A 25,996-nucleotide genomic window follows, 5' to 3' on the forward strand; every position below is an offset into this window, starting at 1 on the left:
TGAAAGAAAAGAGGACGGGATCGAAGGGGACCCCTGGGGGACGCCTAAACAGAGTTGGACTGAGGACAATAACCTCCCCGTCAACCTTCACATCCTATCCTCTGTGTGACTACAATATGGGAAGCAATAACTCCAACAAGAGGTGTGGCCTTCTTGCCATAAGCGCCGCCCCCCCCAAGGCAGTCCAGCAGCTGAGCAAAAAGTCTTCCTGGCATTTACCATCACGAGTGCAATGGTGGAATCCTGTTTTAATTTGATTGCTTCGATCAACGTCTTCCAAGCTTGTCAGCAACTTTTTAAGCCCTGTGTGTGCGTGTGTGTGTGTGTGTGTGTGTGTGTGTGTGTGTATCTTCCATCCACAACTGGTGTGATTTGATGAGTTTGTGACTTGTACTCAATTTTTCACTTTTTATGATGTTGATCACAGCCTCCCCAAAACACACACATGAAATTCATAGACCCCTAAATAATAGCCATCAATCCACTGTTCTGTAAAAAATACAAAAATAGCAATAATTAATTCCATCTTTACACAAGTAAATATCTTCTCACTTTTAAGCAAAGGGAGACTGAACATAAGGAGAGAAAAGTTGCGATGAACCGAACCCATTTAATATTTCCATAATTGTTACATTTGTTCTAAGCCGGTAATTGTTAAAACACCGCTTTCACACCGGGCGGAACTGCTTAAGACCTTAATTAAATCGCTAAATAGACCTTCAGGTTGCCATGTTTGACCAGTCATCCCCTATGGATCACTAAGTCCATTAAATGTTTGACTATTCTTCACAAAGTAATTACACAAATGTTTAATTAAACGGGCCCGCTGCGAGAACAGAATTAAGACTATGAGATACGGAGATTGGAGATACTGCTTGGATGGAGGTGCGGAAGATTTAACTGTGAAAAAAAATAATCTTTGGTAACTACTTCATTCTAAGGGCTGGGACATTTCTATATTGCAATACTATTAAAAAGAAAAGAACTATGTTTTCAGGGTTAAATCGAGAGGCAAGAATCGTTGTAGCTAAAACGTTACCTCTTGGTTTTGATGCCAAAAAAAGTATACAGTGGTGCCTTGAGAAACGATTGACTCGACTTACAGCCTACTTGTCAGATAGAATAAGTAAAAAGTCTCAGGGGGGGAAAAAAAGCGTCAAGCGATTTAATGCCCCTCCCAGTTGAAGTTAAATGTCAAACTAAAAATAAAAACAATTAAGTGTATTTGAAACAACAACACAGCTTAGCCGTGTGTCTGCTAGCTTAAGGATAAAGCTAACAAAGGCAATGATTAGCATCTATGTTGCTTAAGAACTGGACAGTCAATCTGTATTCTTTATCCTCTGCAAAGAACTATACGCATCCCATTTGGGTTCTAGTCAGGATACGCCCCGCTGCAATATGATTGGCTGCTGCATCGGCATCTAGACAAGAAAATCATGCGTCCAATATGAATTGGCCTTTCTATTGCCCCGAGGTGGCCAAGGTGGATAAATGTCATTTCCATTCAAGATGATTGTCGCACTCAAGGCACTGCTGTATCATGAATAGAGCACACGAGTTTTGCTTTAGGTGTTTTATTTCAAGCATCGATACGGGCGAGGGTTAAACACTAGACTTGACAAGTACTGTACTCTCCTCCCTGGGGAGTCCCTTGCCTCCTTTGGGTGGAGACCGCAGTGAGGGAAGTTTCCACATCGCTAACACTTCAACTGGATGGGATCTATAGGGATATTGTTTGTGGCGAGGGTGTGTGTGTGTCTGTGACAGGGGTAGCACGGGGGGGGGCGAGATGATATCGCTAGCTCCCGTGTAGAGGCTTTGATTTGTGCCCTTGTGTGTGCGTGTGTATGTATGTGTGTATGGGTTACTTTGCGGTGGAGTCCCTTCGCCACATCTGCAATGCAGCAGAAAACACCAAAAAAAAAAAAAACAGTTGGTGGGGGGGGGGGGGGGTGATTCTGACAAAAGAGTGACACTGTCCTTTTTCTTCTACTTCCAGCGCACTCTTATTATCATAACAATTATTAACGGAACTCAATATAGTGTGGAATTTAGAGGTTGTGATTGTTGGACATGGTAGCTGCAATGCACTGTGCCAGCTTCCATACTTTACATATAGTGACCTTTACATGCAGCCACCTAGCCAGAACACACACACACACACTGATTTTCCTCCTCCAAAGCAAACGCAGCACAAAGTCCGTGTGTCCGATTGGGTGTTTAGTCAAAATCGGCAGGTTGTTGTGGTCCCTCCGAGGTGTCTCCCTAATTCCTCACCCGGAACAAGTACAGAGGAACTGACCGACCTCCGCCACGGGATTTTAACCGCACACCTCCCCTTAACTTGCTGTCGACCTTGATCGAATCCCGCGTCCATCCACACAAAGGATTTTATTTTTGTTGCTGTTCTTTATACTACACCGGGAAATCATTGTCTTCCAAATCCGATTGGCTTCAGTCTTCCAGCAGTCCGAAGCTACAAGGACACTATTTTTGTATACAAAGGGGGGAAAGAAAATATATCCATTCCCTTCAAGAGAGAACGACACGGGTGTGTTGAGGAGCTTCAAACACACCGAGACGAGACAACAAGCTTGCATGCGCCAAATCATTTACTGGACAAAAAGGAACTTTGGCCTCTATTTACTCTTGAAGCCCTTCGTGGCCTCGGCTAACCCCTTCAAATCTTCACCCTGCATTTGCAATATGATATGCATTTATTTCTTTAATAACTTACATAAAGTCAAGGATATAATTGAATAAAACAAACTAATATATTTGTATGATTGTAACATTGGTGGTCAGAGTATTTTTTTTCATTCTGATAGAAGTAGAATAGGAATTTAAGATTCAGTTCACCCCCCCACCCCCAAAATAGAGGATAATAATGCGGCAGAGTTCTTAATTGAATTAAGTGTGTCTGGCGCCGTTAAATTGATTTTCCACTGATAACGTCAACACTTGTTGCTGATGCGTATGATCCCGAGAAAACAATCCAATTTAACTCCACCGATAAAAGGCGAGTGATCTATTGTTGATGCACTCCTCGCCGGTTGACTGTTAACACTTTTGCTTCTATGCTAATTAAATTGGCCGCCGACCAAATGGTGGCCGGAGCGGATCATAAATGATGCTGGCATGTTGTTGGTCGGCTCTAAGCGCCACATCTCTCATTTGTTTTTACGGGCTGTCTGCTTGGAGAAGAAGGCCCAAACTGTCATGATCGTGTCCTGATTCGATGTCCATAAAAGTCTTGAGAACCTTACAAAGAGAAAATCTTGCTCAAATAGCTTGTCGAATATTTTCCCCAAAGAGTGGAAACGGTTCCAGCCATAAAGGAGGGACCAAATGAGCAATATAGGCAGTTATTGGCCGGAAAGGACATTTACACACACACACACACAAACACACACATAGACGGAGAGACACACACACACACAGAATCTCGCCTCCCCCTTGTCCGTCGTAATTGGAGCAGTCAGCAGATGGCCTGTCCGGCCTGACTGACAGACAACAACAGTCCACTCGGACTAAAAGTCACACTAAAGATCTCCACGGGACTTGCACAGGAGCAGAAAAGACCAAAGAAAGACGCCAGACGGGTTGGGAAAAAAAAAAAACACATTTGTTTTGAGTTGGAGTTTTGTTGTTTCTGTCACTATGAAAAGCGCAGACCTGCTCCTGCTGTTGTGTGGCATATGCAGCCTGAGTTCACTGGGAGGTAAGCAACACTCAGTTTGTACTGTGTGTGTGTGTCTGTCTGTGTTACGTATGTACTATATACGTATAGTACAAGTACGTCTATACGTATATAGTTACACTACATATTCTTAAATTCAATTTTGATTGCAGAAGTATACTCTCATACTGAAAATTGTAGACGTGATTCACGAGACAGAATGAAACTCCTCCCATGGCCATCTCAGTCCCCAGACCTGAACCCCGTTGAAAACATGAGGAGGGGGCTAAAGACAAGAGGGCCCAAGTCACTGGATGACTTGAAGAGATTGTGCCAAGAGGATTGGTTGACGATCCCTTTCTTCTATTCGCTCATCTTGTGAAATATTTTGAAGGTTATATGCTGATTTATTGGCAAAGGGGGTCTTGTGCAAGGTTTTATTTCCCCCGGAGTAATCAAATAACTTGTCTTTTCTAAAATGTTGGTCCTATACAGGGGGTCCTCAGTTTACGACGTTTATCCTTTCCTACGCGTAACAGAATTTCAGTGTAACTCGGAACATTAACAAAATGAAACAGTACAGTTATAAAAAAAAGAAAAAAGAAAACAATTCCTTACCTTTAATCCTGTGGTTGGCTTGCACACTGGAAGGGGCGTCGCAAGAGAGAGATGACGCAATAGTCCAAATTGGCGTATACCACGTGAGTGGGTAACTCAGTCTTCCTCGATCCACAGCCTCCTTCGCGGTTTATTCTTCTTCTTAGTTCCCGCGCGCGTTACGAACCTTACAACGCCTTGACGACGCTTACGACGCAAAAACGCTTAGGTCGGAAAAAAGGCTTCAAATATGAGATGTGTGTCGTAAATACAGCGTAACTCAAGACCGCGTGTATTAATTAAACAAAACAAGAAAAATGTAAACGATTAAGAAAACATTTCAACCAACCATTGTGGAGGGCTGCCATAATCAAACATATCCTGATTAAACAAGATCACCATTTAGCCACCATTTTCTTTAAACATATACAACATAAGAAATCTGGGTCACTTACTCAAGGTTGGATCCAGACCAGTTGTTGGCACCGTTAGGTTACTCTAGTCTAGACCCAGCAGGACTCCTCGACGACTTGACTTGTGTTCATGGTTGGGTCCAGACCAGTTGTTGGCACCGTTAGGTTACTCTAGTCCAGACCCACCAGTACTCCTCGACGACTTGACTTGTGTTCATGGTTGGATCCAGACCAGTTGTTGGCACCGTTAGGTTACTCTAGTCTAGACCCACCAGACCTCCTCGACAATTTGACTTGTGTTCATGGTTGGATCCAGACCAGTTGTTGGCACCGTTAGGTTACTCTAGTCTAGACCCACCAGAACTCCTCGAAGGTTTGACGTGTCCTTGTTCACGAGGTCTGACGGTCGCGGTCTTTCCCATCACCTTCCTGTCAAGCAGTAAAAAAAGTTAAAGTTAAGAAATGCTGAATTGACAATTATATAATTGCTCTATAATTTGCTCTGACCTCATTCAATTCACCAAAGATTGCTTCATAAATAGTTCAAAATGGGTAACCGTGCCTATTACATTCTCTCTGGTTTTGTATCCTACTCCGATGTTCTCACAAATTAGGATTAAGATAGTTAAGATACCCTTTCCATTGGTTCTGTTCTCTAAATCTTCCGAAAAGGAAAATAAGTTAAATGTTTTATGACCCAACTTGTGTTTGTTTAACTTTAAACATTTCAGGAGCAGGAGATGTCGAGCAGGCGCTAACCAAGCAGGTCTTGGCTAACTACAACCTCAAGGTCCGGCCTGCGCGAACCCCCATGGAGCGAGTGGTGGTCCGAGTGGGTATGACCCTCTCCTCATTTGTTGGAATGGTGAGTTCTATTGAACGGATGCAAAGAACCGCACTACCCGATGGTATTTTTACGTGGCAAAATAAGTCGGGTTGGTTCCAGTAAGCGTCCTTCTCCTCCGTCAGCTGTCCGCCTGACATTCCTCTCTGTGTTTTAAATAGCCGGCCGGGCTCGGTCCAACAGAGGCACGCATAATACACACATGAATACTCAAGCCTTGCACACACCAATGCCATACATGTAAACTGTTCCAAGCCAAACAAGACTTTGACTTCTAATTTGTCATATCCTCCAGAATATGAAAAATGAAGAAATGAGCACTGTCGTCGTTATGAATTTGGTAAGTACTTGTTCATAGCGTGCCTTCCATCTGGACACTTTTTAATAGGAACTTTGCCAACAGGAGTGGAGAGATTACAATTTGTTGTGGGATCCCAAAGAGCATGATGGGATTGAGGTGTTGCGTATTCCCGCTGCCAAAGTCTGGCTGCCGGACATTTACCTGATCAACAAGTAAAGCAGCTTACGTCACGCATATGTTGTCCTTTTGCTCGTTCCTCAAAGTGTTTCTGTTGTCTTGCAGCAACGATGGCGTGTTTGATGTGGCGCTGCATGTTCATGTTCAGGTGTATAGCAATGGCAGGGTGACCTGGACTCCACCCGCACTCTACCTGAGCTCCTGTGGCGTTAGGGTGAGAATAACCTTCACGGCTGACAACACACCTAGACTGGACTTCAAAATGTTTCTTTTCCCGCCCAGGTGACATATTTCCCCTTCGATTGGCAGAACTGCAGCATGCAGTTCCGCTCTTACACGTACGATTCCACCGAGATCGAATTGCAGTACGCGTTGGATGCAAACGGCAACGAGATACGGGAGATCCAACTGGACCAGGGCTTCAGCGGTGAGGCAACGTACAACACTTAGCTCTTGAAACATCTTGTTTGAGAGATCAAGAGGACTACCGTATTTTCCGGACTATAAGGTGCACCGGACTATAAGTCGCACCTTCGATGAATGGCCCATTTTAAAACTTTGTCCTTATACAAGGCGCACGAGACTATAAGGCGCACCATTAAGGCATCATGTCAGATTTTGAATCCAAATCAAATCATTCTCCATTTTACCTTTATAATTTCAACTTCAGACGCAACAAATTACTTCATAATCACAAAATAACGATCCATAGTCTTTTTGATTCATGATTCATAGTCTTCAGCGGGCCACTTATGATTGATTTCATGGCACAATGCTTTGAGGCAGTTTAAATTTAGGAATTTGGTTCATATATAAGGCGCACCGGGCTATAAGGCGCACTGTCGGCTTTTGAGAAAATTTTAGGTTTTTAGATGCGCCTTATAGTTCGGAAAACACCGTACTTAAATTCCGATTTAAACTTGACTTCCGGAAATACTGGTCATTTTGTTCTTGTGTGACATATGCAGTCATGGTTTTGTCTTGGTCTTGTTTCGATCTTCAAAAGTCTTGGATTTGTCTCGGTCTCGATCTCTAAAGGTTCTGGTCTTAAATTGGTCTTAACCTCCAAAAATCTTGGTGTTGATGTGCTTGATCCCCAAAAGTCTTGGATCTCAATCTTGATCTTCAAAAGTCTTGTCTCAATCTTGATGTCCAAAACTCTTGGCTTTTCCCCGTCTCGACCTCCAAAAGGCCTTGATACTTTCTCGTCTCAATAATGGTCTTGATTGACGTCATCTTGACTACGACACAGAATGACCTCCCAAGGGCCATCAAAAAGGCACCCTTGCTATCCATTCTTAAAACCTGTTTGTGCTTCCACACCGGTCTTAAGGGCTCTATAAATAGAACTTAGAGTTGTATTAATATACTGACCATGTGACCCCAGAGAGCAGCGAGTGGCACATCAGACACAAACCATGCAGGAAAAACATGAACAAGGACCTGTACGAGGACATGAGTTTCTACCTGATCATCGAGAGGAAGCCGCTCTACTACGTGCTGAACATCATCCTCCCTTGCATCCTCATCACTATCATCGCCATCTTCAACTTTTACCTGCCGCCTGATGCAGGTACGGTCTGACGCCAATTATGACTTTGTCATAGTCCAATTACGACTGAGATTATTGGACTAACGCCATGGTGTTAATTTTCCTCTACCCGCCAGGTGAGAAGATGGGCCTTTCCATCAACGTTTTGCTCACCCTTACCGTCTTCTTGCTGCTGTTGGCGGACAAAATTCCAGAGACCTCTCTGGGCGTTCCCGTCATCGTCAAGTACATCATGTTCACCATGATCCTGGTCACCTGCTCGGTCATTCTCAGCGTGGTCGTGCTCAACCTGCACCACCGCTCTCCCAACACTCACATGATGCCCATGTGGGTCCGCAAGGTGAGTAGTGCGTGCCATGCGACTAACTGCGGGGAAAGCCATTTTACCGTCGACTCCTGAAGTCAGAGATTTTTCACATCCAAATTCTTACAGCCAAATATTTTTTTATCCTTTAACGACATTTAATGAGAAGATCCTCTAAAGCGTCACTCAAGGTCACCTTGAGAGCCAACTGTCGAGAAGATGGATCATGTTACCCAGCACGCTTGATGTCACGGGTTCTCTCGCTCGCCACATATTCACCACTTTGACAAATGTTTCCCGTCTTAACAGGAGAATGCAGGCCAATTAAATCTTATTTCATTATTTTATATCCATAAATCCTAGGTCCAAATAAAAGTAAAGCCTCTTCCGTTCTCATAGATCTTCATCCATATGCTGCCCCCGTACCTCTGCATGCTGCGCCCCAAAGTGGAAGTGCCCCTGGCCCTCAAAATGTTGCCTGCTCAGCGGGAGAAAAAAGTGTTTGCCATCAGCAAGGCCGCCGACGAGTACTTCATCCGCAAGCCGGATTCCTCCATCTTGTTCCCTAAACCCAACAGGTGAGGCCACGCCCATTAACGATGAGGTTACCGCCATTTCTGCATACCTCTTCATTATTGTCGACAAAAAGCATTATAATGAGTGCGAAGAGCAAAAGGTCAACCCGGTTAAGGGTCTGTAAGAGCAATTTGATGAGGCCGCACTATGTCCCAAGGCACGCACACACACACACACACACACTTAATTGGATTTAGTGCATGTCTTGGCACCAGACACCGCCAGTTTAAGTTGAATTAGTCTAATGAATTGTAATTTACGCCTCGCTGAGGTGCTACTTTGAGCACTGATGGGAGGAAACCAAAAGAGGAAAAAAACAACAAGTCTCTTCTCTTCCTCTCCCCTTATCGCTACCTCCCAAAATGAGGAGCCCCCTCTCATATCCTCCCCTTAGCTCACAGAGGTCACAGCTTCTTTGCCAGGACCACCACTGCATTGTAAACTCATCTAGCATTTAAAGTGAATACCAAGGGGTTGTTTTTTTCAGGCTCAGGCTGCATGAGAGGGAGAGTCACACTGTCCTCTGGTGGTCGGTGGTCAAATGGGAAAAAACGGAAAAGTAAAAGCAGGCCAGATATTTCTATCGATATGTTGGGCCTGTGTATTTTGTATGCAGATTCCAAGCAGAGGGCAAAACATCCAACCTAAAAAAATTTATTGATGGGCCCAGTAGCTACCTTTCACTTCCCCCCGAACTCAAATCAGCCATTGAGGCCATCACGTACATCGCTGAAGCACTGCAGGCCGAAAAGGACTACGAAGCTGTGAGATTTGCACCAAACGGAATTGTCTCACTTTTGATGCAAAATTTTTAACTGTGCGTCTCTGGTTCTGCTTCTCAGCTGAAGGAAGACTGGCAGTACGTGGCCATGGTGGTGGACCGCATGTTCCTCTGGATATTTGTCATCTTCACCACCGTGGGCACCTTAGCGATTTTTACTAAGGCCAGCCTTAATCGTGCACCCACTGACCCTTTCTAAACCGCAGTTGGAAAGAAAAATTTAAATTTGAGCTTTGTTTCTTCTACTGATGTGTGGAAACGTTGGTCAGACAAATTTGGCATGCATATGAATGAACATCTTGACACTTCACAGATAAGTGGCCACAACTTCAGCAAACATGCAAACTCTAACTCCACTCAGGAAAGCCTGGTTGCAAATTCATCCTCGGAACCTCGGCCCTGTGGGACACATGCTAACCACTAGTTCGATTCAATGCTAAAAATATTCCTGCATGTTTTTGTGCGCCGGCCTGGCGTAAATATTCCGACGCGGTGTCAACAAATAAACGCATGAGGCACAGCAGATGCCGCAATGACCCAGCCTTTCATTTCCATGTGTCACAATGTGCCGCAGTGTGTCACATGCTTTATGGATATTCCTGTGCCTAAAACTAATCCTCTTTGTATTTAAAGCACTTGTGTGTGTTTGTACAGGGAGGCTATTCTTACATCGCAGCTGTGAATAGCCTGTGGAATTCCCACTGTATAGGGGACCTTTTGCTATTTTTTTTCCTCCCTTGTTCTCTCCAACTCAGCCAACTGTACGTTGCCTGCAAATGTTTGTTTTGTTCACAATACTGTCAATAAAGATCTGAAATAACGCTAAAGGTTTCATCTCTTTACAGAATGCTTGCAAGCATATACGCAGACATTCACAAAGTGGCACCGGTTTAACGATACGCATAGACTTCCCTGGAAGATGGAAAACCCAATCACCAATCCATAATTGACTTAGTAAAGAAGCCGGTAGCGCCTTAGCCGCACCAGGAACATTAGCTTCCTGATCGCGAGGTCCTTAAACTGTGCATGCAAGTGGCTCCACAAGGTGCCCTATGTCCTTGAAGTATTTATACAGCCAGCAGCCACAAGGCAACCGGCCGAGCTGGAGACGTTTTTCCCTTAGCCGCCATCAACCTGTAGCTGATTAATGACCTGTTTATGTTTTCCCTCCGGAGACCCTGACCATTGCAAGGTAAACGTGAGACTCTGACCCAAGACACAGTAGCTCAAAGTTAAATGTATTATTATTCTGTAGAACACGTTCTAGCGAGGCCTCCTTGACAGACAAAGGCGGTACAACGCAATGTAATCACTGTGGCGTAGTCCGGTTAAAGGTTCCGTCGATACGGCTCCGGAACATACTTGTACTTTTTGGGACATGCAAGAAGGCACCTTGAAGTCTGAGGGTCAGGAAATACCTCAAATCTGGTTCACCCAACCTACACGCACTTCTGCCCAAAAATATCTCCATTGTCATGGTGCCTAAGTCCTTCAGCCCCATCACAGAACTAGTGCCCCTCCACTTCCTCTTTGTTCCGCCCCACCCACCCACTGTCCCCACGCTATACAACATTCTCAGATCGGTGCGCACCAACAGGTGTCTGCTCCAAAGGCTTCTCAGTACAAACACATTCCAGCCTCTCGTCACTCCCAGCACCAGTACCCAATCAGGCCGTGGTTCCCCATTGTTGAGGTATGATCCAAAGCGGGCAAACACATCGTACGGGGAGATTGTTGTTGGACGACAAGCTGCAAAACAGGGGCCAAATAGATGAGGGGAAGTGTTGACTTTTCTGAAGTGGACCTACTGGAGAGCCGCATCCATCTGGGTGAAGGAGCAGAGGGGTGAACTCTGGAGGTTCATGGGGTCTTTGGGCTACCACAAGAAGATAAGTGGACCAAATAACATGATGAACATTCATCTGAAAGCCAACCAACTTATCATTTGCCTTTGCCTTTCTTTGACCGGTAAGAACATTATTGCTTTCAAAAATGTTCCTTCAGCATATTTTAGAACCTCATAATGATGCAAGGATGGCAATGCCTCCACTCTAGTTCATCCTAAAGCGGTTCTTTGACCTTCGGCAAACTATTTCCTTAATGTTGGAAGCATCGAGCAGCTCATCCACCTCTGAATCTTCTAATGAAGCGCGACCTCTTAACACTCAGTGTATGATTCTTTCATGATGAGTACAAATGTCTTTGTCATTGAAGCGCACACAGTCATAGCAGGTAAAGAGATGACTGCATTTGTCTCAATCTGACTTTTCCAGCCACGGGAAGAATCACAAGTGCTGGATTTCTACTGGTTCCATGAAACAATATTTGGCCCTAAAAGAAAATGAGCAAAAACGATGAATTTCTAAACCAAAAGATTTTGAGACGATTTTCTCTTGTACAACCAATAAAACATATTAACACATCATTGTTTGATAATCAGTCTATTTGGAGCCCGGATGGCGCTGGTATCCCAGACATCCCTTTGATGCGGCTCCCCCTGCAGCATATCAATTACATTAGCTCAGTCACCTTTGCGACCCCGCCGCACGCCACCAGCACCTGCCCCGCTGACCACTCGCTCTGCACCTCCCGGTTGTCCTTCTTTGTCTGCCCCTCATCATGTTGTGGCACACTTTTGGGAGGAAGGTCTGGTCTGTTATCAGAGGACATACTTGGATGTCCGTCCACATCATCAAACTAAGCGTTAATAGTTGACTCCTAGTTTGTTATTCACACCCTCTCATTTTTTTGATTGGCCTCAGTAGTAATATGGTTCTTCGATGACAATCACGCCATGTTTTTATGGTTCATTGAAAAAAATAACAGTTCCGTATACTGCCTCCAAACCGGGCAAAGATTGCATATAGATGTGTGCTGATCAATCACTTCATGTTGCCAATGATGTGATGCTCTGATCTTCATGATTAACTAGCATTAACATCAGGAGCCTCGGAAACGGAGCGAAAGCTCCATCGGGAGATATTCAAGGACTACAACTTGAAGGTACGACCAGCTCAGTACTGGGAGGAGAAAGTGATGGTACGGGTGGGAATGACTTTGTCCCAGCTCGTCAGCTTGGTAAGCACACGCAAACATGCAAATGAAGTCACAAATGACTAATGGCTGACCTCGCATGCGTGTGTCTACCTGACTGCAGAATGAGAAGAACGGCGAGATGACGACCAACGTGTTCATGAATCTGGTATGAGGGTACAAACGCGCATAATCTCTCCAGCCAAATTCACTTGTCACCTTTCATGCAGCACAAATGATTTCCCACTTTAGTTTTACCTTCATTCTCGCTTCGTCTTTTGCTCGGCGGTAATGAGAATTCTAAATTGGGGTCCTTGAATGTAAAGTACGAATGAAGAATCGTGATTCCACTCACAATAAATGAAAAAGCAGCTATTCCGCATGGGCCTGATCCTGACTTTGTAGCATCAAGGTCAAAATGTGACTTGTCGGCAGGAGTGGAAAGACTACCGCTTGTCGTGGGACCCAAAGGAGTACGACAACATCGACGTTTTGAGGATTCCCGCAAACAAGGTGTGGCGCCCCGATATCTACCTCATAAACAAGTGAGTGTCCGCTCGATTTGTTTCAAATAACTTGGAGGAAACTTCACGCGTCTTCTGCCATCTCCGCAGCAATGACGGTCAATTTGACGTAGCTTTATACGTCAACGTCTTGGTGTACAATGACGGGACAGTCAACTGGCTCCCGCCGGCCATCTACCGTACTTCTTGCTCTATCGAGGTAGAGTCTGCTCACTCAGGTCACGACGGTCTGCGTTCTCGTCGCTCTTGTTACCCATCAAACTTTTCCACAGGTTGCGTATTTCCCCTTCGACTGGCAAAACTGCAGCATGGTTTTCCGCTCGTATACCTACGATGCCTCGGAAGTCGATCTGCAGTATTATCTGGACGATAATGGAAAGGAGATCCGGGAGATAGTCATAGACGAGAATGCCTTTACGGGTGGGTGACAGATTTGGCTTGCATCTCCTGAATCCTTTTTTGTCATTTACATTTCCTGTCGTGCCACAGAGAACGGCGAGTGGAACATATGCCACAAACCTTCGAGAAAGAACGTCAAGGAGGATCTGTATGAGGACATCACCTTCTACTTGATCATTGAGAGGAAACCTCTTTTCTATATCATCAACATCATTGTTCCCTGCATTCTCACGAGCGTTTTGGCTATTTTTGTCTTTTACCTCCCTCCCGGAGCAGGTGTGAAACAAATTGTCTTTTTCTAGTCTACAAAAAAAAAATTGACGTCAAAGCGCTTTGTTGTCTGTCACGCTTGGTTCCTAGGAGAGAAGATGACCCTTTCCATCTCGGTTCTCATCGCCTTGACTGTCTTCATGCTTCTGCTGGCTGACAGAGTCCCAGAGACTTCACTGGCCATCCCAATCATCGTCAACTACGTGATGTTCACCATGATCTTGGTCACGTTCTCCGTCATCCTGAGTGTGGTCGTCCTCAACTTGCACCACCGCACACCCAGCACGCACATTATGCCCAGCTGGGTTCGCAGTGTAAGTCGGATGCTTAGCAGCTCAATTTCTAGCATCCACCTACCGGTAGATCCACTGTGCCTCCTCTGCACATGTCCGAACCATCTCCATTCATCCTCTCTGGTTTTTACTCCAGAGTGAATCAATATTGTACATGATAAAAATCCAGAACATTTCATAGGATTTGGGTTGCAAAATTCCAGAATTTTTCCCAAAAAATGACCCTCAATTTGAAATGGTTCAAATGGTTTTGTTCAAACAACAAACAAAAAAAACACTTTGATGTCTCCTTTTGACCTTCTAGCTCTTCATCAACTTCCTGCCCAAGTACATCGGCATGACCCGGCCCGAGCAAGACGAGTGTCTTTTGAAGGAGGATTCTTGTGACCAAACACCCCCACCAAGCTTCAACGGACGACAGCCCGGAGGAGAGTACTTCTTCCGAAAGATCAACCCCGATCTTGTTATACCTTGGAGAGGCAGGTAAAGTCATACAAAGTAGCATTAAGTCTACTTTGCTGTTGCTACTCACATCCTTCTATTGACAGTCAAGCTAAGCACCGCCCACGATCCAGCCACAGCCGCCAGCTCTTAAGCTGCCATTTTGGTTGGGCATCAGTGTCTAATCCTGCTGAGGACGTGTGAAGATTTGCGTGGTGGCGATCTGTGTCACACTCAAGTTCATTTTTTCATCCTTTCTCTCTCTCTCAGGGTTGTTTAAAGCGGGGCGGCGATCTTTGCACAGCATTTATGGGGATTACTGTGTTATTATTTATCTGTCGTAAGGATTGTTGCTTCCCCGTTCTGTTGTTTTACAGCGCATGTTGTCACAGCATTCCTAAGCCACTCACACGACCTCGGCGAGTGTATGTGGAGGTCAGAGGTTCAGACTTGACCTTGTGGTTTAGGAGATTGCTGCTGTTGTCACTCAGAGTGACGCACATGCTTTTGTGCTCAGGGGGTCAACAACAGCACATGTATCCAAAATATGTCAAGTTTCACTTTTGCCCGGTTGAAAGTAGAAAATAGGTTTGAAGGTAGCTGGGTCAGACTCTTCGACTCATTAAGAGTTGTTATGTTCAAGTGATCATAGAGGAAACGTCTTGTGATTTCCTAGGTGCGAGACTCCGGTACGGCTCCAAAGGCTTCCAGAGACAGACGGATTCTGTCTGATCCTTCCACCCAACCTGAAGTCGGCCATCGCTGCGGTCACATACATGGCTGAGCAGCTGAAGAAGCAAGATATCGACGATTCGGTGAGAAACGTGATTCGTCAAGACCTCAGTCCCAATATTTCATCCATGAATAGTTCTTCCCAACAGTCTGTTTCCTTGTTTTCTGAGTTTCTCATGGAAGTACTGCTTCCAGCACCTTCTTATCTGAGACTTTTTTTTGGTCCAATCGGATTTCAACCTCTGTTGCCATGTCAGTCTAATCTGTCCAAGGCCTTCAAAATAAGTCGCGTAGGCCCATGTCACTTTAACTCCACTCTATTAGTAATGGAACTGTTTTTGGGTTTTTTTTACAATCCATTTTCAAATACGTCCTCACAGGTCCAGGAAGATGATGATGTCACCATTCTTTCTGATTTGTTGGTCTGAGAAGCAAACCTTGTTCCAACCAGGTTCAACCTGCAAACTGATGATTGTTATGATGCTGTGTCTGCATCCAGATGACAGAGGACTGGCAGTTCATCGCCCTGGTGGTGGATCGTCTCTTCCTGTGGCTTTTTGTTATCATCACCACTCTGGGCACTTTGGCAATGTTCTTGGACGCCAGTTTCAACTACACACCTGACAATCCATTCCCATAAGAGGGCGTCAAATTGTCAAGCGTCCATAAAACCACAGCCTCCAGATGGATTCATTTTAATTTCCAACACAGCTCAAGAGAAGATGTGACATTTTGATGATCCTGGAAAAGTCCCTTTGGTTAACAAATAGATATTGTCAACCTCAATCAATTTGTTCATTATTTGTATTAAAAAAACGTCTTTTTTTTTAAATATATATTCACTTCTGGTGCACAACAACTCACTCCAGGAACATAATTGGCTTACAGAGCACTTGTGATGTCAGCGACCTATTTTCAGGCTTTCTGGTGTGCAGCGAAGGGTCCGAGACACGCTGCGCAGTGCACGCACAAATGCAGGCAAATGTGTGTTTTGTTGCCGTGGACAAAAGAAGGCCCCTCTCATGCAGGACAACTCCACAGTCCACCGGTCCCTGTCCTGCTGCTGATCCACTCAAGGTGGGCCTTGTTGCATAAGAAGCTTTTAGGAGCAAAACAACTGGCATGAAGGGTTTTTTTTTTTTTGCTTCTTTCAGGGAAAAGTTATGCGTGGGCGCTTTTTTGTTAATGCCTCGCTAACTTCCAGGGACACTTGTGGGACTTCAATCGTCGGAATAGCCCGCCTTCTTGTGCACTTCGGACCAGGAGGCCAGAGAAATGTGAGGGAGGGGAAAGCCCCTTGCATGTGAGAATACTCAAAGTTCTTGTCTGTGGGCTGATTTAGCTTTTCTTCTATTGGCCATTCAACAACGTTCTCAACCGGTGAGTCAAATGTGTCTTTACTGCTCTAATAAAGCGAAGCGTGGAGTGCAAGAAGAAGTCAGGGAGGGGGCGGCTTGATAGAGCAATGCACTGTTTTCGTGTTCCTTGCAAGCCAAGATCATCAAATAAATCAGGTTACCAATGGCGACAGCATCGGTAGGCCCCAGACTGTCCACAATCCCTCCTCCGCTTCATCTCCTCTAACGTGGAAAGGAGACATCAAATGGGGGAACATCCAGGGCAACAATAAGGCATCTCCCGCCGGAGGTGAAGTAGAAAGCAAGACAAAAGGTCAGGATGAGTCACTGGAAGGCAAAATAAGATGGTGGAAGACCTTTGAAAATCTGCGAAAGAAGATTCCCAACTAATGTGCCGTATGAGAAATCAAGCTGAGGAAGAAGGGAAGAAGTGAAAGCACTCCTGCTCAACTGTCAATCAAACACTACGACTACAATCTGTAAAAATGGATGCCACTTGGTCTAACATCATCCATCCAGGTCATTTCTAAATCAAGTCGTTTCAAGTCTTCACTGGCTGGAATGTTTCCCACCAGGTTGTCACGTCAATTTCCAAGGGCCGACAATGAGGCGCACTGAAGCGTCCATGCCAACCCAAAATTATCCCCTCGTAAGCTTTTTTTTGTTCATGACATCCGTGCATTCGAGGCTGACGACGAGGCACTCTAAAATATCAGAGTCAGCAAAAAGAAACACCAAATTTCTGAATTCACACAAGTTTGTTCTTTTAGAATGAATAGCATGTCTTTGTTCAGCTATCAATGCCTACAACGAATAATGACCGGCAGAACAATTCAATCTTCTCGGAGTATAAATTCATTGAAATGATCATGATGTCGTTACTTTTTGGATGTTTTTATTTCAAAATGTTACCTCAGGAAAGGCTGAAATGTCAATCTTCCTAATTGCCTTACCGCATTCTTTCTCCTGCAGCCCCTCATTAGAATATCATTGTCGGAGATGTGCTGTAAATCAGCTCCGAGGTATTCAATTGTATGTGTGGGGGAGGAAGTGGGGGGCAATTCTGGGTCACTACACATTTTACACATTGATGGGGGGGGGGGGCAAAAAAACAAACCCTCTGAAATGCCTCGTGAGCATGAAAACGTGAGGACAAAAAAAGAATCCATCGGGGCGACCTGTTGCGCCGCTTGGAAGCGGAGGGAACATTTCCCAGCAGCCACTTCACACATGACAACAACACACACGCACACACACATCTTGCATGCCCATCCCCAAGAAGACCCCTCCGAGCACACACACGTACTCCCATACGAGAGCTTTTTGCATAGAGCTTGCACACAATTGAATACATTCTAGGACAGAGGCCTCGTTTCCTTTGGGGAAAGACAAATGGCCAACTCGGGGATTCAACTTTTGGGGTTCTTCATGTCGCTGACCGGCATCGTGGGCCTGATCATCGGCACCGTTCTGCCCCAGTGGAAGATGTCGGCCTATATCGGGGATAACATCATCACGGCGGTGGCCATGTACCAGGGATTGTGGATGTCTTGCGCCTTCCAGAGTACGGGACAGCTCCAGTGCAAGATCTACGATTCCATCCTGCAGCTTGACAGTGAGTTGTCACGCCAGTATTTTGGGATTTTTTTTTTTTTTTTTTTTTTATGTGTGTGTGTGGATGGTGTTATTGTTTTTGCAAAAAGGTTTGGCACTTTGACATGGAGACATGTAGCATCTGCCCAATTTCTATACCAGCCTATTATGATGCGGTGTTTTGTACTGATGGGTTGAATCAGATTGGCAAATATTTTGCAAAATCTGTGATATTGTCACAATTTTCTGATCTATCAATCATGTCAATGAATGCAAGACATTACAGCAGACACAATCTTGCTCACATCAGGGACTGGTTTCTGTGCTGCCGATTTCTTGCCAATAATTTTCAATAACTTTTTTTGCCCCCCTCCCCCTGATCATTTTCCATATACTGAATGTGTTTTTAGGAGAACTTTTAGATTGTTTAAATGTTGTTAATTTTTCCCAATGCATTTCAATGGACGTCAATTATAGGCAGATTCGTGGGTCGGTCCAGAACAGCGGGGGCTTGGCACTGAACACCACAAAGAGCAAAATTTTTAATTTTTACTGGATAGATTGATCCATTTACTGATTGGGATCAGTGATCACTTATTACTGAAGTCACTGTTGTGATTCACAAGCTAAGCCACTTACAAAATGTCAAATGTGACATTTTCCATCACACTCAATCAATGATGCGCATATGCAGGCACAATCATAAAATGATACTTCGATAAATAGCTTTCTGACAGTGACCTTAAATGGAAGCTGGTGCATTACCCACTTCCAGAAGGTTCCACAGGACCTTCTCAAACAAATAGAAGCCCCCGCAACAGCACCTCGGCTCCCCTCGCTGCGGGAGGGTGCTGTTTGTGCGGGCCAGGCTGGGCCGGACTGGCACAGACTGGTTCGAGGTGGACGAAGACAAAGGAAGGTTTGCCGTGTAATGCTTTATAGGAGGCGGATGGGGGGGGGGGGGCTGGCAAATGAGGAGCCGACAGTCGTATTTCAAAGTGTGGCGCCACAGCGTTGTAACCCGGGGTTTCGTTTCTAGGAAGAGTTGACACTGAGGCCGCCCGACTGGCACTGAACTTGGCTGAGCGCACACATAATAAATAAAAGCAGCTTTTGTGCAGCGTCTAGAGGGCCAGTCCAGAAGTTTTCATCATAACAAAATTGGATCCTCCTCAGGTTCTCTTCAGGCAACCCGAGCGCTGATGATCGTGGGCATCATCGTGTCCGTGGCGGGCCTGGGCGTGGCCTGCACAGGCATGAAGTGCACAACCTGCGGAGCCAGCGACAAGTTGCGCAAGGCCCGTACCGCCATGACGGGAGGGATCATACTCTTAGTGGGAGGTGAGTTGGACGGCTCCTTTCAATGACATCTAACGCGAGAACTACAAAAATGGCTAAGGTACTCACGCTCTGTATCTACATCGAAGAATCACAGATACTACAGAGAGGAATGGCAGGATGGCAACACCTTGCCCCCACCCTCACACAAAAAAAAATACTTGCACCTCACATGCATAATCTGTATTGGCATAACACAATGGGCTTAAAAAGTATACATAGAAATATAGAAAATGTGATGTAGATTTTTTTGCATTACAATAAAGTGGTAGTAATTTACGGAATACCTTTAAACACACAATATATTGACAGAGAGAGCAAGAGCCGCGATAATTGAAATACAGCACAAACTAAGTGTGCGGATGTTTCTATTTAAAAAAAATCTGACAAATTTACCTTATCTCACAATTTACATCAATGATCATGCCTAAAAAAACGATTAAAGATTTTGCTTTCTCTAAGTGTTTTGCACTGTAAATTGGCCAACACAAGGCCGAACTGCTACTTAAATATCTTTGTTACCTCTTTTTAGGGCTGTGCGCCATCGTAGCTTGCTCCTGGTTTGCTCACAACGTGATCCGGGCGTTCTATAACCCCTACACTCCTGTCAACACCAAGTAAGTGACGTTTGTACTTGTATTCACATCTTTTTTTTTGTTTATTATTTTGTTTTTCATACCAATCCACTTGATGCCGCAGGTTTGAGTTCGGCGCCGCCATCTTCATCGCGTGGGGAGGTTCCCTCCTCGACGTCTTGGGCGGCGCCATGTTGGCTGCTTCTTGTCCAAGAAAAAAACAGGTGTCCAAGTACCCATCCGTCCCAGCAGCTAGTTCCCGCTCCGGGCCAGCCAGCAGCAATAAGGAATATGTCTGAATGTCAGAATTATACAAAGATATCCAAGTGAAAATGTGTGTGGGCCGTCACGGTAGCGCAAAAGTGAGACTTTATGCAAAATTGCTTGATTATGACGCAGCAGTGTCACGCCCCGCCCTAGTGGTCAACATGTGTTAGCAAAAATGCTATACTCTATTTTTAACAGGGGTGTCAAACTCATTTTTTTACGCGGGCCGCATTGTAGTCATAGCTTCTTTCGGAGAGACATGATGACATAAATGTATGAGCACCTCATATTATATACAGTAAAAGCTATAAAACAAACTAAACTCGTTTTCAAATCTGACGAGTAAAAACTGGTGAAATATTTTTTTTAAAAAGATATGATTAAAAGTGAAGACAATTTGCCAGTATAGTAATGACACATGAATTTGATGCACAATTTGTTTTCGCGAGCCACATAAAATGATGTGGCGGGCCGTATCTTGCCCCCCGGGCCTTGAGTTTGACACCTGTGCAACCATCAGATGGTAAAAAAACAAATTTGGCGGATGGTGACTGCAGAATTGTCCACCCTTGCACATACGTGTTAGACCTAGCATCCATTCTATAGTCACACATCAGCCATTAGGTTGGAAGCTATTTATTTGGCCAAACGTAGGATGGATTTTAGATTCCAGGTTTCTAGGCTGATGTGTTTTGTGGAATTATTGTTTTTTTTTTTTATATACATACAAGACAAACTGAGTTGTAGCTGATAGTATGTAAAAAATAAAAGCATTGTAACATATTTTGTTCATGTGGTGTTGTTTGCCAAAAGAAGAGGGAATTAGCAAAACTACGGAAAAACTAAATCGGCAACAAGAGCAGTCGCTTCTTACATCGCCATGGTCAAAAATGCTTTCTTTCCACAACATCCTCGATAAAGATACGTTTATTTCCCCGGATGCAGATTTGAAAAGTTGTCCACTTTCATGCAAACAGCCAACAAAGTCCACATCAAATAAACATTTGTTACAATTTCACAGCCCCCCCCCCCCTCAAAACATTAGAAAGAAAAAAAATAACAAAAGTCACATTATACAAGAATGAGCATCTCAGTACAACAATAATGATCATCCTAATAGTCAGTTGGTGTGATTGTCACAGCAAATCACAAGCTTGTTTCCACCAGCTCCTTGAGTAAATCGTAACCTCCAGTAGATTGACGAGAACATGGCGGGGGACTCGAAAACATTCACAATTGTATAGGCTCATCCAGCCACGGCTAGCTCAGCATGCAGGCAACAGCGGTGCGGTGTCATTAGTATGACGACGTAGCCCTTGAAAAAGAGATGCTCCATGCAAAGAACACGTGTCACGGGCATCCCCACAAAGTGCAAACAACTTCATAGTTGACAAAGTAGCAATTAGAAATGATTTTTTTGAAAGCACATAACTTCACATTTTACAAACAAACAAAAAAATAATAAATCGGTACTTTTTCTCATGTCATAAATAAACTTTCATTCACTGGGTTATACAGTTAGCACACTACCAGTGTTAGCAGTATGGAGCTTAGCCATTGCACAACCAGATGCCGTAAATCCGTCACAAGAGGGGGCATCTTCTCACTGGGACTCGTTCAGAAGCTCAGTCGGCAGGTCGCCGCAGACCTCCCGGGACGTGCGGCGCCATCGAAAGTCTGAAATGAGGTGACATCAATTGTTTGTATTTTACAATGTGGGCGGAGGCTCCCGCCGACGCCCTCTGCGGGCCAAGTTGCGCCATCGCTTGGAGACGACCGCAGGCCGAGATGGAGACACTGGGAAGGAGGTCTCCAGGTTCAGGACATGGGGAGAGACACGGGACACTGGCCGTTGTTGTTCATGATGTCGTCCAGTACTTCGTCGTCCAAGTCCACTAAAATGACAAAAGAGTCAGGATTGAACCCACATCACTACATCGCCCACCTCTCGCTTGGTAATTTTAGTCTAGTCAGAGCGTAAAGAATATATTTGTGAATTTGTATTATCTGTCTACAAATGTTGCGCCACCATTTGTGTTATTTGCATGAGAAGTTACAAGACCGTGATGACGACGCTATTCGTTAGCCTATCTGCAGAATTTCCCATGATGTGTTAGCATTAAGCTCTGTTATGCGGTTGCTTGAAATCCACAGAGAGAGCAATTCTCTTTGAGTCTCACCTTTCTTGGAGCGACCAATCTGTCCCAGCTTGGGGGCCCTCTGGCCAAGCCGCTGGGGGTTAGGACCATTGGGCCCGCTGCCTTGGCCGTGCTGGGCCCCGGGTCCAGGCTGCATTGGCGGCCCCGCCGGCGGGATCAGCTCGGGGACGCCAGAAGCGCCGTACATGTCTGCAAGGAGGCGCAGCGACAATTTCAGCCGCTAGATGTCCCCACAGCCAAAGAAGTCGAGCTTTGTTGTTGCTGAGCTTCACTTCCGGAAGAGCTCTCACGATTCAATTCTGGGCTGTGAATTAAAATAATACACACGTTGAAATTAATTCAGCGAATATCGTCTAGCCTATCGAAGCAACTGAAATTAAAGTTGGGGGGAAAAAAACCCACAGTTTATCAAACCAATAGCACCCAGTCAACATTCCTTTAAAATCTTGCTTCAAATACGCTCCATCAGTACATTATCTGTTTACAAAGATTCAATGGCAAATAATAATTACCCATATCCTCCTCATCTTAGGCCGCAGAGACAAATAGCCGAAAAAATGAAAGGCGCCTCACCACAGCCGTGTTGTTGTTTACTGGGGCTCTTTCTCTCTCTCTCGCTCTCTCCCCCTCGCTCTCTCTCTTTCTCCCTCTCTCACACTTGCTCGACGCGCCGCAGAATAGAAGGCGAGAGTGTATTTCTTGAAAGAAGCCTCTCTGCTGTGGGCTTTTTTTTTTTTTCCGGCCGCTTTCTCTTCCCGGTGCTCCCCAAAATGTGCGCGTCGTTGAGCTGGACGATGTAAGCAAATCCACACCGCTGCTGACGCCTGCTGTCATTGAAGCACAAAACTTTAACCGTAGGTGGTGATGCGTAGTTGCTTACGTCACAGCGCCTCAACCAATCACTCATTGGCACACCTTGACAATCCGCATCTATAAATCATGAGATGCTTTTTTGTCACCTGACCAGACAGTAAAAAAAAAAACACAAGTTGCACTTTTTGGGGGATGAAACGGTCATTAAAGTTGGAACAACTTTAAAAGGTGAATTATTAACATCGATGTAGGGAAAACAAAGCAAGCAATTTATTGGCTCTAAAATATCTTTTTTGGGGTTGAAGTCGGAGGATCATACATGAATACATTTGTTAAGTGGAAGAAAGCCAATTTTCACAATAAACCAGGGGTGTCAAACTCGTTTTTTTTGTTTTTTGTTTTTTTTTGCGGGCCTCATTGTCGTCATAGCTTCTTTCGGAGGGCCATTATGACTCAACTCAAATAAATGTATGAGCACATACAGTAAAAGCCACAAAACAAACTGACAGATAACTTGTATCAGACGAGTAAAAACTGGTCAATTATTTAAAAAAAAAGATTATTAAAAGTGAAGATAATTTGCAATTCTAGTAATGACACACAAATTTGATGCACAATTTGTCTTCGCGGGCCACATAAAATGATGTGGCGGGGCCGTATCTGGCCCCCGGGCCTTGACTTTGACACCTGTGCAATAGACAATCTTAAAATATTTGGTTTAATTGCCCTATATAACTATGACCAAAGTTTGTGGCCTTTAAGTTTTTGAGTTTGACCAGCAGTTTTATTTAATAGTGAAAAATCTGCCAGAAAATAAAACCCTCTATTGTGCAAACTAATATTATTGCTATAACTGTCAAATGTCAAAAATTTTAAATCACTGTTTTACGCTCCAGGACAAAATAAAATTGTCTTTTTTACAGTGTGCAGTATCCACGTGAGCAACGGACACATCTGAAGGTGTGAACAATTTGAACATTTGCAGACTTTGGAGAATTCCCAACAAGAAACTAGCAAAGTGTTTGGCTCAGCAGAGTCACACGGGAACTGGTTGTTGTTTATCCCAAAACAGTGTCATGTTGTGTAGACACCAAAACACTCCGCTTAAAAGACATAAAGTGGTCAAAAAGGAATACAGACTTCCAAGGATTGTGCAAGTCAGGTAAGTTGTGCTTTTTTTTTTTCTATTAAACATCCACTTGTTTTGTTTTCACCAAAAGATGACTGATTGAAGCTAAAGGTTGACCAAAGTCGTATCCAGTCTGCAGAGTTCCGGTCAGAGCCAGAATGTTACTAGAGGCCTAAAGAAATGCTTGTGTGTTAATAAGTAAAGATAGTAGTTAACATGTCCTCAAAATGTTACCTTGTTAAGTCACGAACATTACATTGTCAAAGTGAGCATTGTATTTCCAACAAAATAATGTATCAGTGTAAGACTTGAATACATTTTGTGATACCAGCGAAAAAGCGGATATCCTCTGTGAAAAACGGACATAAATGCAGTTACAGTAGTTGTGAAAGTCTTCTTTCCTGGTGTCTGCATAACTGTATTATCTTGCCACTCATTGGTTAAGGCTGGTACTCCAGAAAGGCCAACACAAGGAAATGAATTGAAGCAATAAATCCGGATGGGCAAACGATTTTATAAAGTAGAATATTATAGAGTTCTTTTTTTTTTTTTTAATAAGCTGGTCGGTTTCATTCATTTCAACAAGAAAAAGATGATTTGAGATGTTTGTGGTCGGGGCCCAGCCGCAAAGTTGGCGCACCCAGGAGGGGGCGCAATGGAGCACGGGCCTGTGTGCTTGCCATCAAGACGTTGGAGACTGTAAGTGTACCTGGCGGGGGAGGGGGGGTAATCTGATGACATCATTGTGCGATGACCCCCACTGGGTGTGTTTGTGCAGGCTGTTTTGCACTGTGTTGCCTGCCACTCTTCACCTGTAAGGTGGCCAGGAATGCGGGCCTGTGCCCCCTTCTGCCGCTGCTGGACTGTCTTGGCTGCGTACCCCCGGCCTCTCTCGCCGTGAGGGCCTCTGTCAGGGAAAAATACGGCATAAAGGTACGAATGAACGATTTTGAAATCATTGAGGTTTCATTTTCGAGACAACCTTTCCACTGTCAACGAAACAATATTCGCAGCTCCACAGCAGCCCAAAGATGTTTTTTTTTGGTCCTTAAGATAAATTCAAATTGAGAAATGCGTCCTAATGTAGATTAAAATGGCTGACTTTCAGAGTCCGGACCGGGCTAGGATTGAGAAACAAAGATGCAGGTGGGGGCGGCTTTGCTGTAGAGTTGGAGCACTGCCATGAAAGAAGAAGGTGGTTGATAATGTTGGCACCTCCGGAGGCGGAGTGGGCCGCGGAGCCAGCGTTCAGACTTTTTGCAGGATTGAGATGAAAAATAAATGAACATTTTATATCAAAGTCACTACGTGCATGGTAATGACATTAGTAGTTTGATTTACTTGAAGCGTGTCTCTGCTTTGCATCCAAATATAGGATGATTTCTAATGTTGTCTGAGTCCAGGTAAATGTTGACCTTTGGCTGGATCCTCCCACTCGTGCTCTCTTCCAGGGGAGCGTGTGGGGCGACTGCCTGTACGGATGCTGCTGCTACCCGCTATCTTGGCTCCAGATCTCCAGAGAGCTGAAAAGAAGAGCTGCATTTCACGCCGCCTCCTCTTTGTCCTCCTCCTCTTTCTCAGACAAATACATGGCATTGACTCCCCTGCAGGGAGCGCACTTGGTCTGAACCACAAGGGCCAGACTTCTAGGGACAAGGCAACAAGACAATCTGAAAAATAAAATAAACATTTCTCTCGTGTGAATTTCAACAGTATTTCAACCATCTGCCATTTTCTGGAAGAGGATTCGGAATTTCTGTCACTCACTTTCTGCTGCTGGCAAAGTTCGATGAATCAATGGTATAGTTGGGAAAACACTAGCACAATGTTTTTCTCCACCCACAA

The 25,996-nt window shown here is 44.6% G+C and overlaps 4 protein-coding genes and 2 long non-coding RNA genes across 11 annotated transcripts; 4 read left to right on the plus strand and 2 right to left on the minus strand.

Moving 5' to 3' along the window:
- Positions 1 to 3,507: 3,507 nt before the first annotated feature.
- On the plus strand, positions 3,508 to 9,972 carry chrnb1 (cholinergic receptor, nicotinic, beta 1 (muscle)). The gene is made up of 11 exons (XM_085935239.1): positions 3,508 to 3,724; positions 5,424 to 5,557; positions 5,832 to 5,876; positions 5,940 to 6,049; positions 6,120 to 6,228; positions 6,297 to 6,441; positions 7,402 to 7,587; positions 7,683 to 7,906; positions 8,270 to 8,448; positions 9,063 to 9,210; positions 9,289 to 9,972. The coding sequence occupies exons 1-11, from the start codon at positions 3,664 to 3,666 to the stop codon at positions 9,424 to 9,426; spliced, it is 1,479 nt and encodes a 492-aa protein (XP_085791365.1). The 5' UTR covers positions 3,508 to 3,663; the 3' UTR covers positions 9,427 to 9,972.
- Positions 4,735 to 20,208, minus strand: LOC147060020 (uncharacterized). Its single transcript, XR_015068608.1, has 3 exons — positions 19,888 to 20,208; positions 19,731 to 19,812; positions 4,735 to 5,121 (listed from the first exon to the last, which is right to left on the minus strand). It is a non-coding gene; the product is annotated as an uncharacterized LOC147060020 (long non-coding RNA).
- chrnb1l (cholinergic receptor, nicotinic, beta 1 (muscle) like) lies at positions 11,090 to 15,585 on the plus strand. The gene is made up of 11 exons (XM_085935226.1): positions 11,090 to 11,195; positions 12,172 to 12,305; positions 12,385 to 12,429; positions 12,696 to 12,805; positions 12,875 to 12,983; positions 13,057 to 13,204; positions 13,274 to 13,459; positions 13,544 to 13,767; positions 14,051 to 14,229; positions 14,864 to 15,002; positions 15,419 to 15,585. Exons 1-11 carry the CDS (start codon positions 11,090 to 11,092, stop codon positions 15,557 to 15,559), a joined length of 1,521 nt encoding a protein of 506 aa, XP_085791352.1. The 3' UTR covers positions 15,560 to 15,585.
- cldn7a (claudin 7a) lies at positions 17,670 to 20,796 on the plus strand. Its single transcript, XM_085935264.1, has 4 exons — positions 17,670 to 17,892; positions 19,047 to 19,211; positions 19,741 to 19,825; positions 19,908 to 20,796. Exons 1-4 carry the CDS (start codon positions 17,670 to 17,672, stop codon positions 20,080 to 20,082), a joined length of 648 nt encoding a protein of 215 aa, XP_085791390.1. The 3' UTR covers positions 20,083 to 20,796.
- A 146-nt stretch (positions 20,797 to 20,942) lies between these two features.
- Positions 20,943 to 23,089, minus strand: LOC147060023 (uncharacterized). Of its 3 annotated transcripts, none has more exons than XR_015068368.1 (3): positions 22,783 to 23,089; positions 22,231 to 22,398; positions 20,943 to 21,945 (listed from the first exon to the last, which is right to left on the minus strand). It is a non-coding gene; the product is annotated as an uncharacterized LOC147060023 (long non-coding RNA). The 3 variants fall into 3 exon arrangements; XR_015068367.1 differs by having other exon boundaries at positions 22,231 to 22,513; positions 22,722 to 23,087; XR_015068366.1 differs by having other exon boundaries at positions 22,231 to 22,513; positions 22,783 to 23,086.
- A 1,021-nt stretch (positions 23,090 to 24,110) lies between these two features.
- On the plus strand, positions 24,111 to 25,855 carry LOC147060024 (cornifelin homolog B-like). 4 transcript variants are annotated; one of them, XM_085932551.1, is made up of 4 exons: positions 24,111 to 24,184; positions 24,738 to 24,850; positions 24,930 to 25,084; positions 25,603 to 25,855. In XM_085932551.1, the coding sequence occupies exons 2-4, from the start codon at positions 24,754 to 24,756 to the stop codon at positions 25,777 to 25,779; spliced, it is 429 nt and encodes a 142-aa protein (XP_085788677.1). In that variant the 5' UTR covers positions 24,111 to 24,184; positions 24,738 to 24,753; the 3' UTR covers positions 25,780 to 25,855. The 4 variants fall into 4 exon arrangements, with proteins under 4 accessions (XP_085788677.1, XP_085788671.1, XP_085788684.1 ...); XM_085932545.1 differs by having other exon boundaries at positions 24,139 to 24,184; positions 24,711 to 24,850; XM_085932558.1 differs by lacking the exon at positions 24,111 to 24,184 and having other exon boundaries at positions 24,191 to 24,850; positions 25,555 to 25,855.
- The last annotated feature ends 141 nt before the right edge of the window (positions 25,856 to 25,996 follow it).

This window comes from Syngnathus leptorhynchus, chromosome 2, assembly GCF_054491065.1.
Source record: "Syngnathus leptorhynchus isolate UIUO chromosome 2, UIUO_Slep, whole genome shotgun sequence".
Lineage (NCBI taxonomy): Eukaryota > Metazoa > Chordata > Actinopteri > Syngnathiformes > Syngnathidae > Syngnathus > Syngnathus leptorhynchus.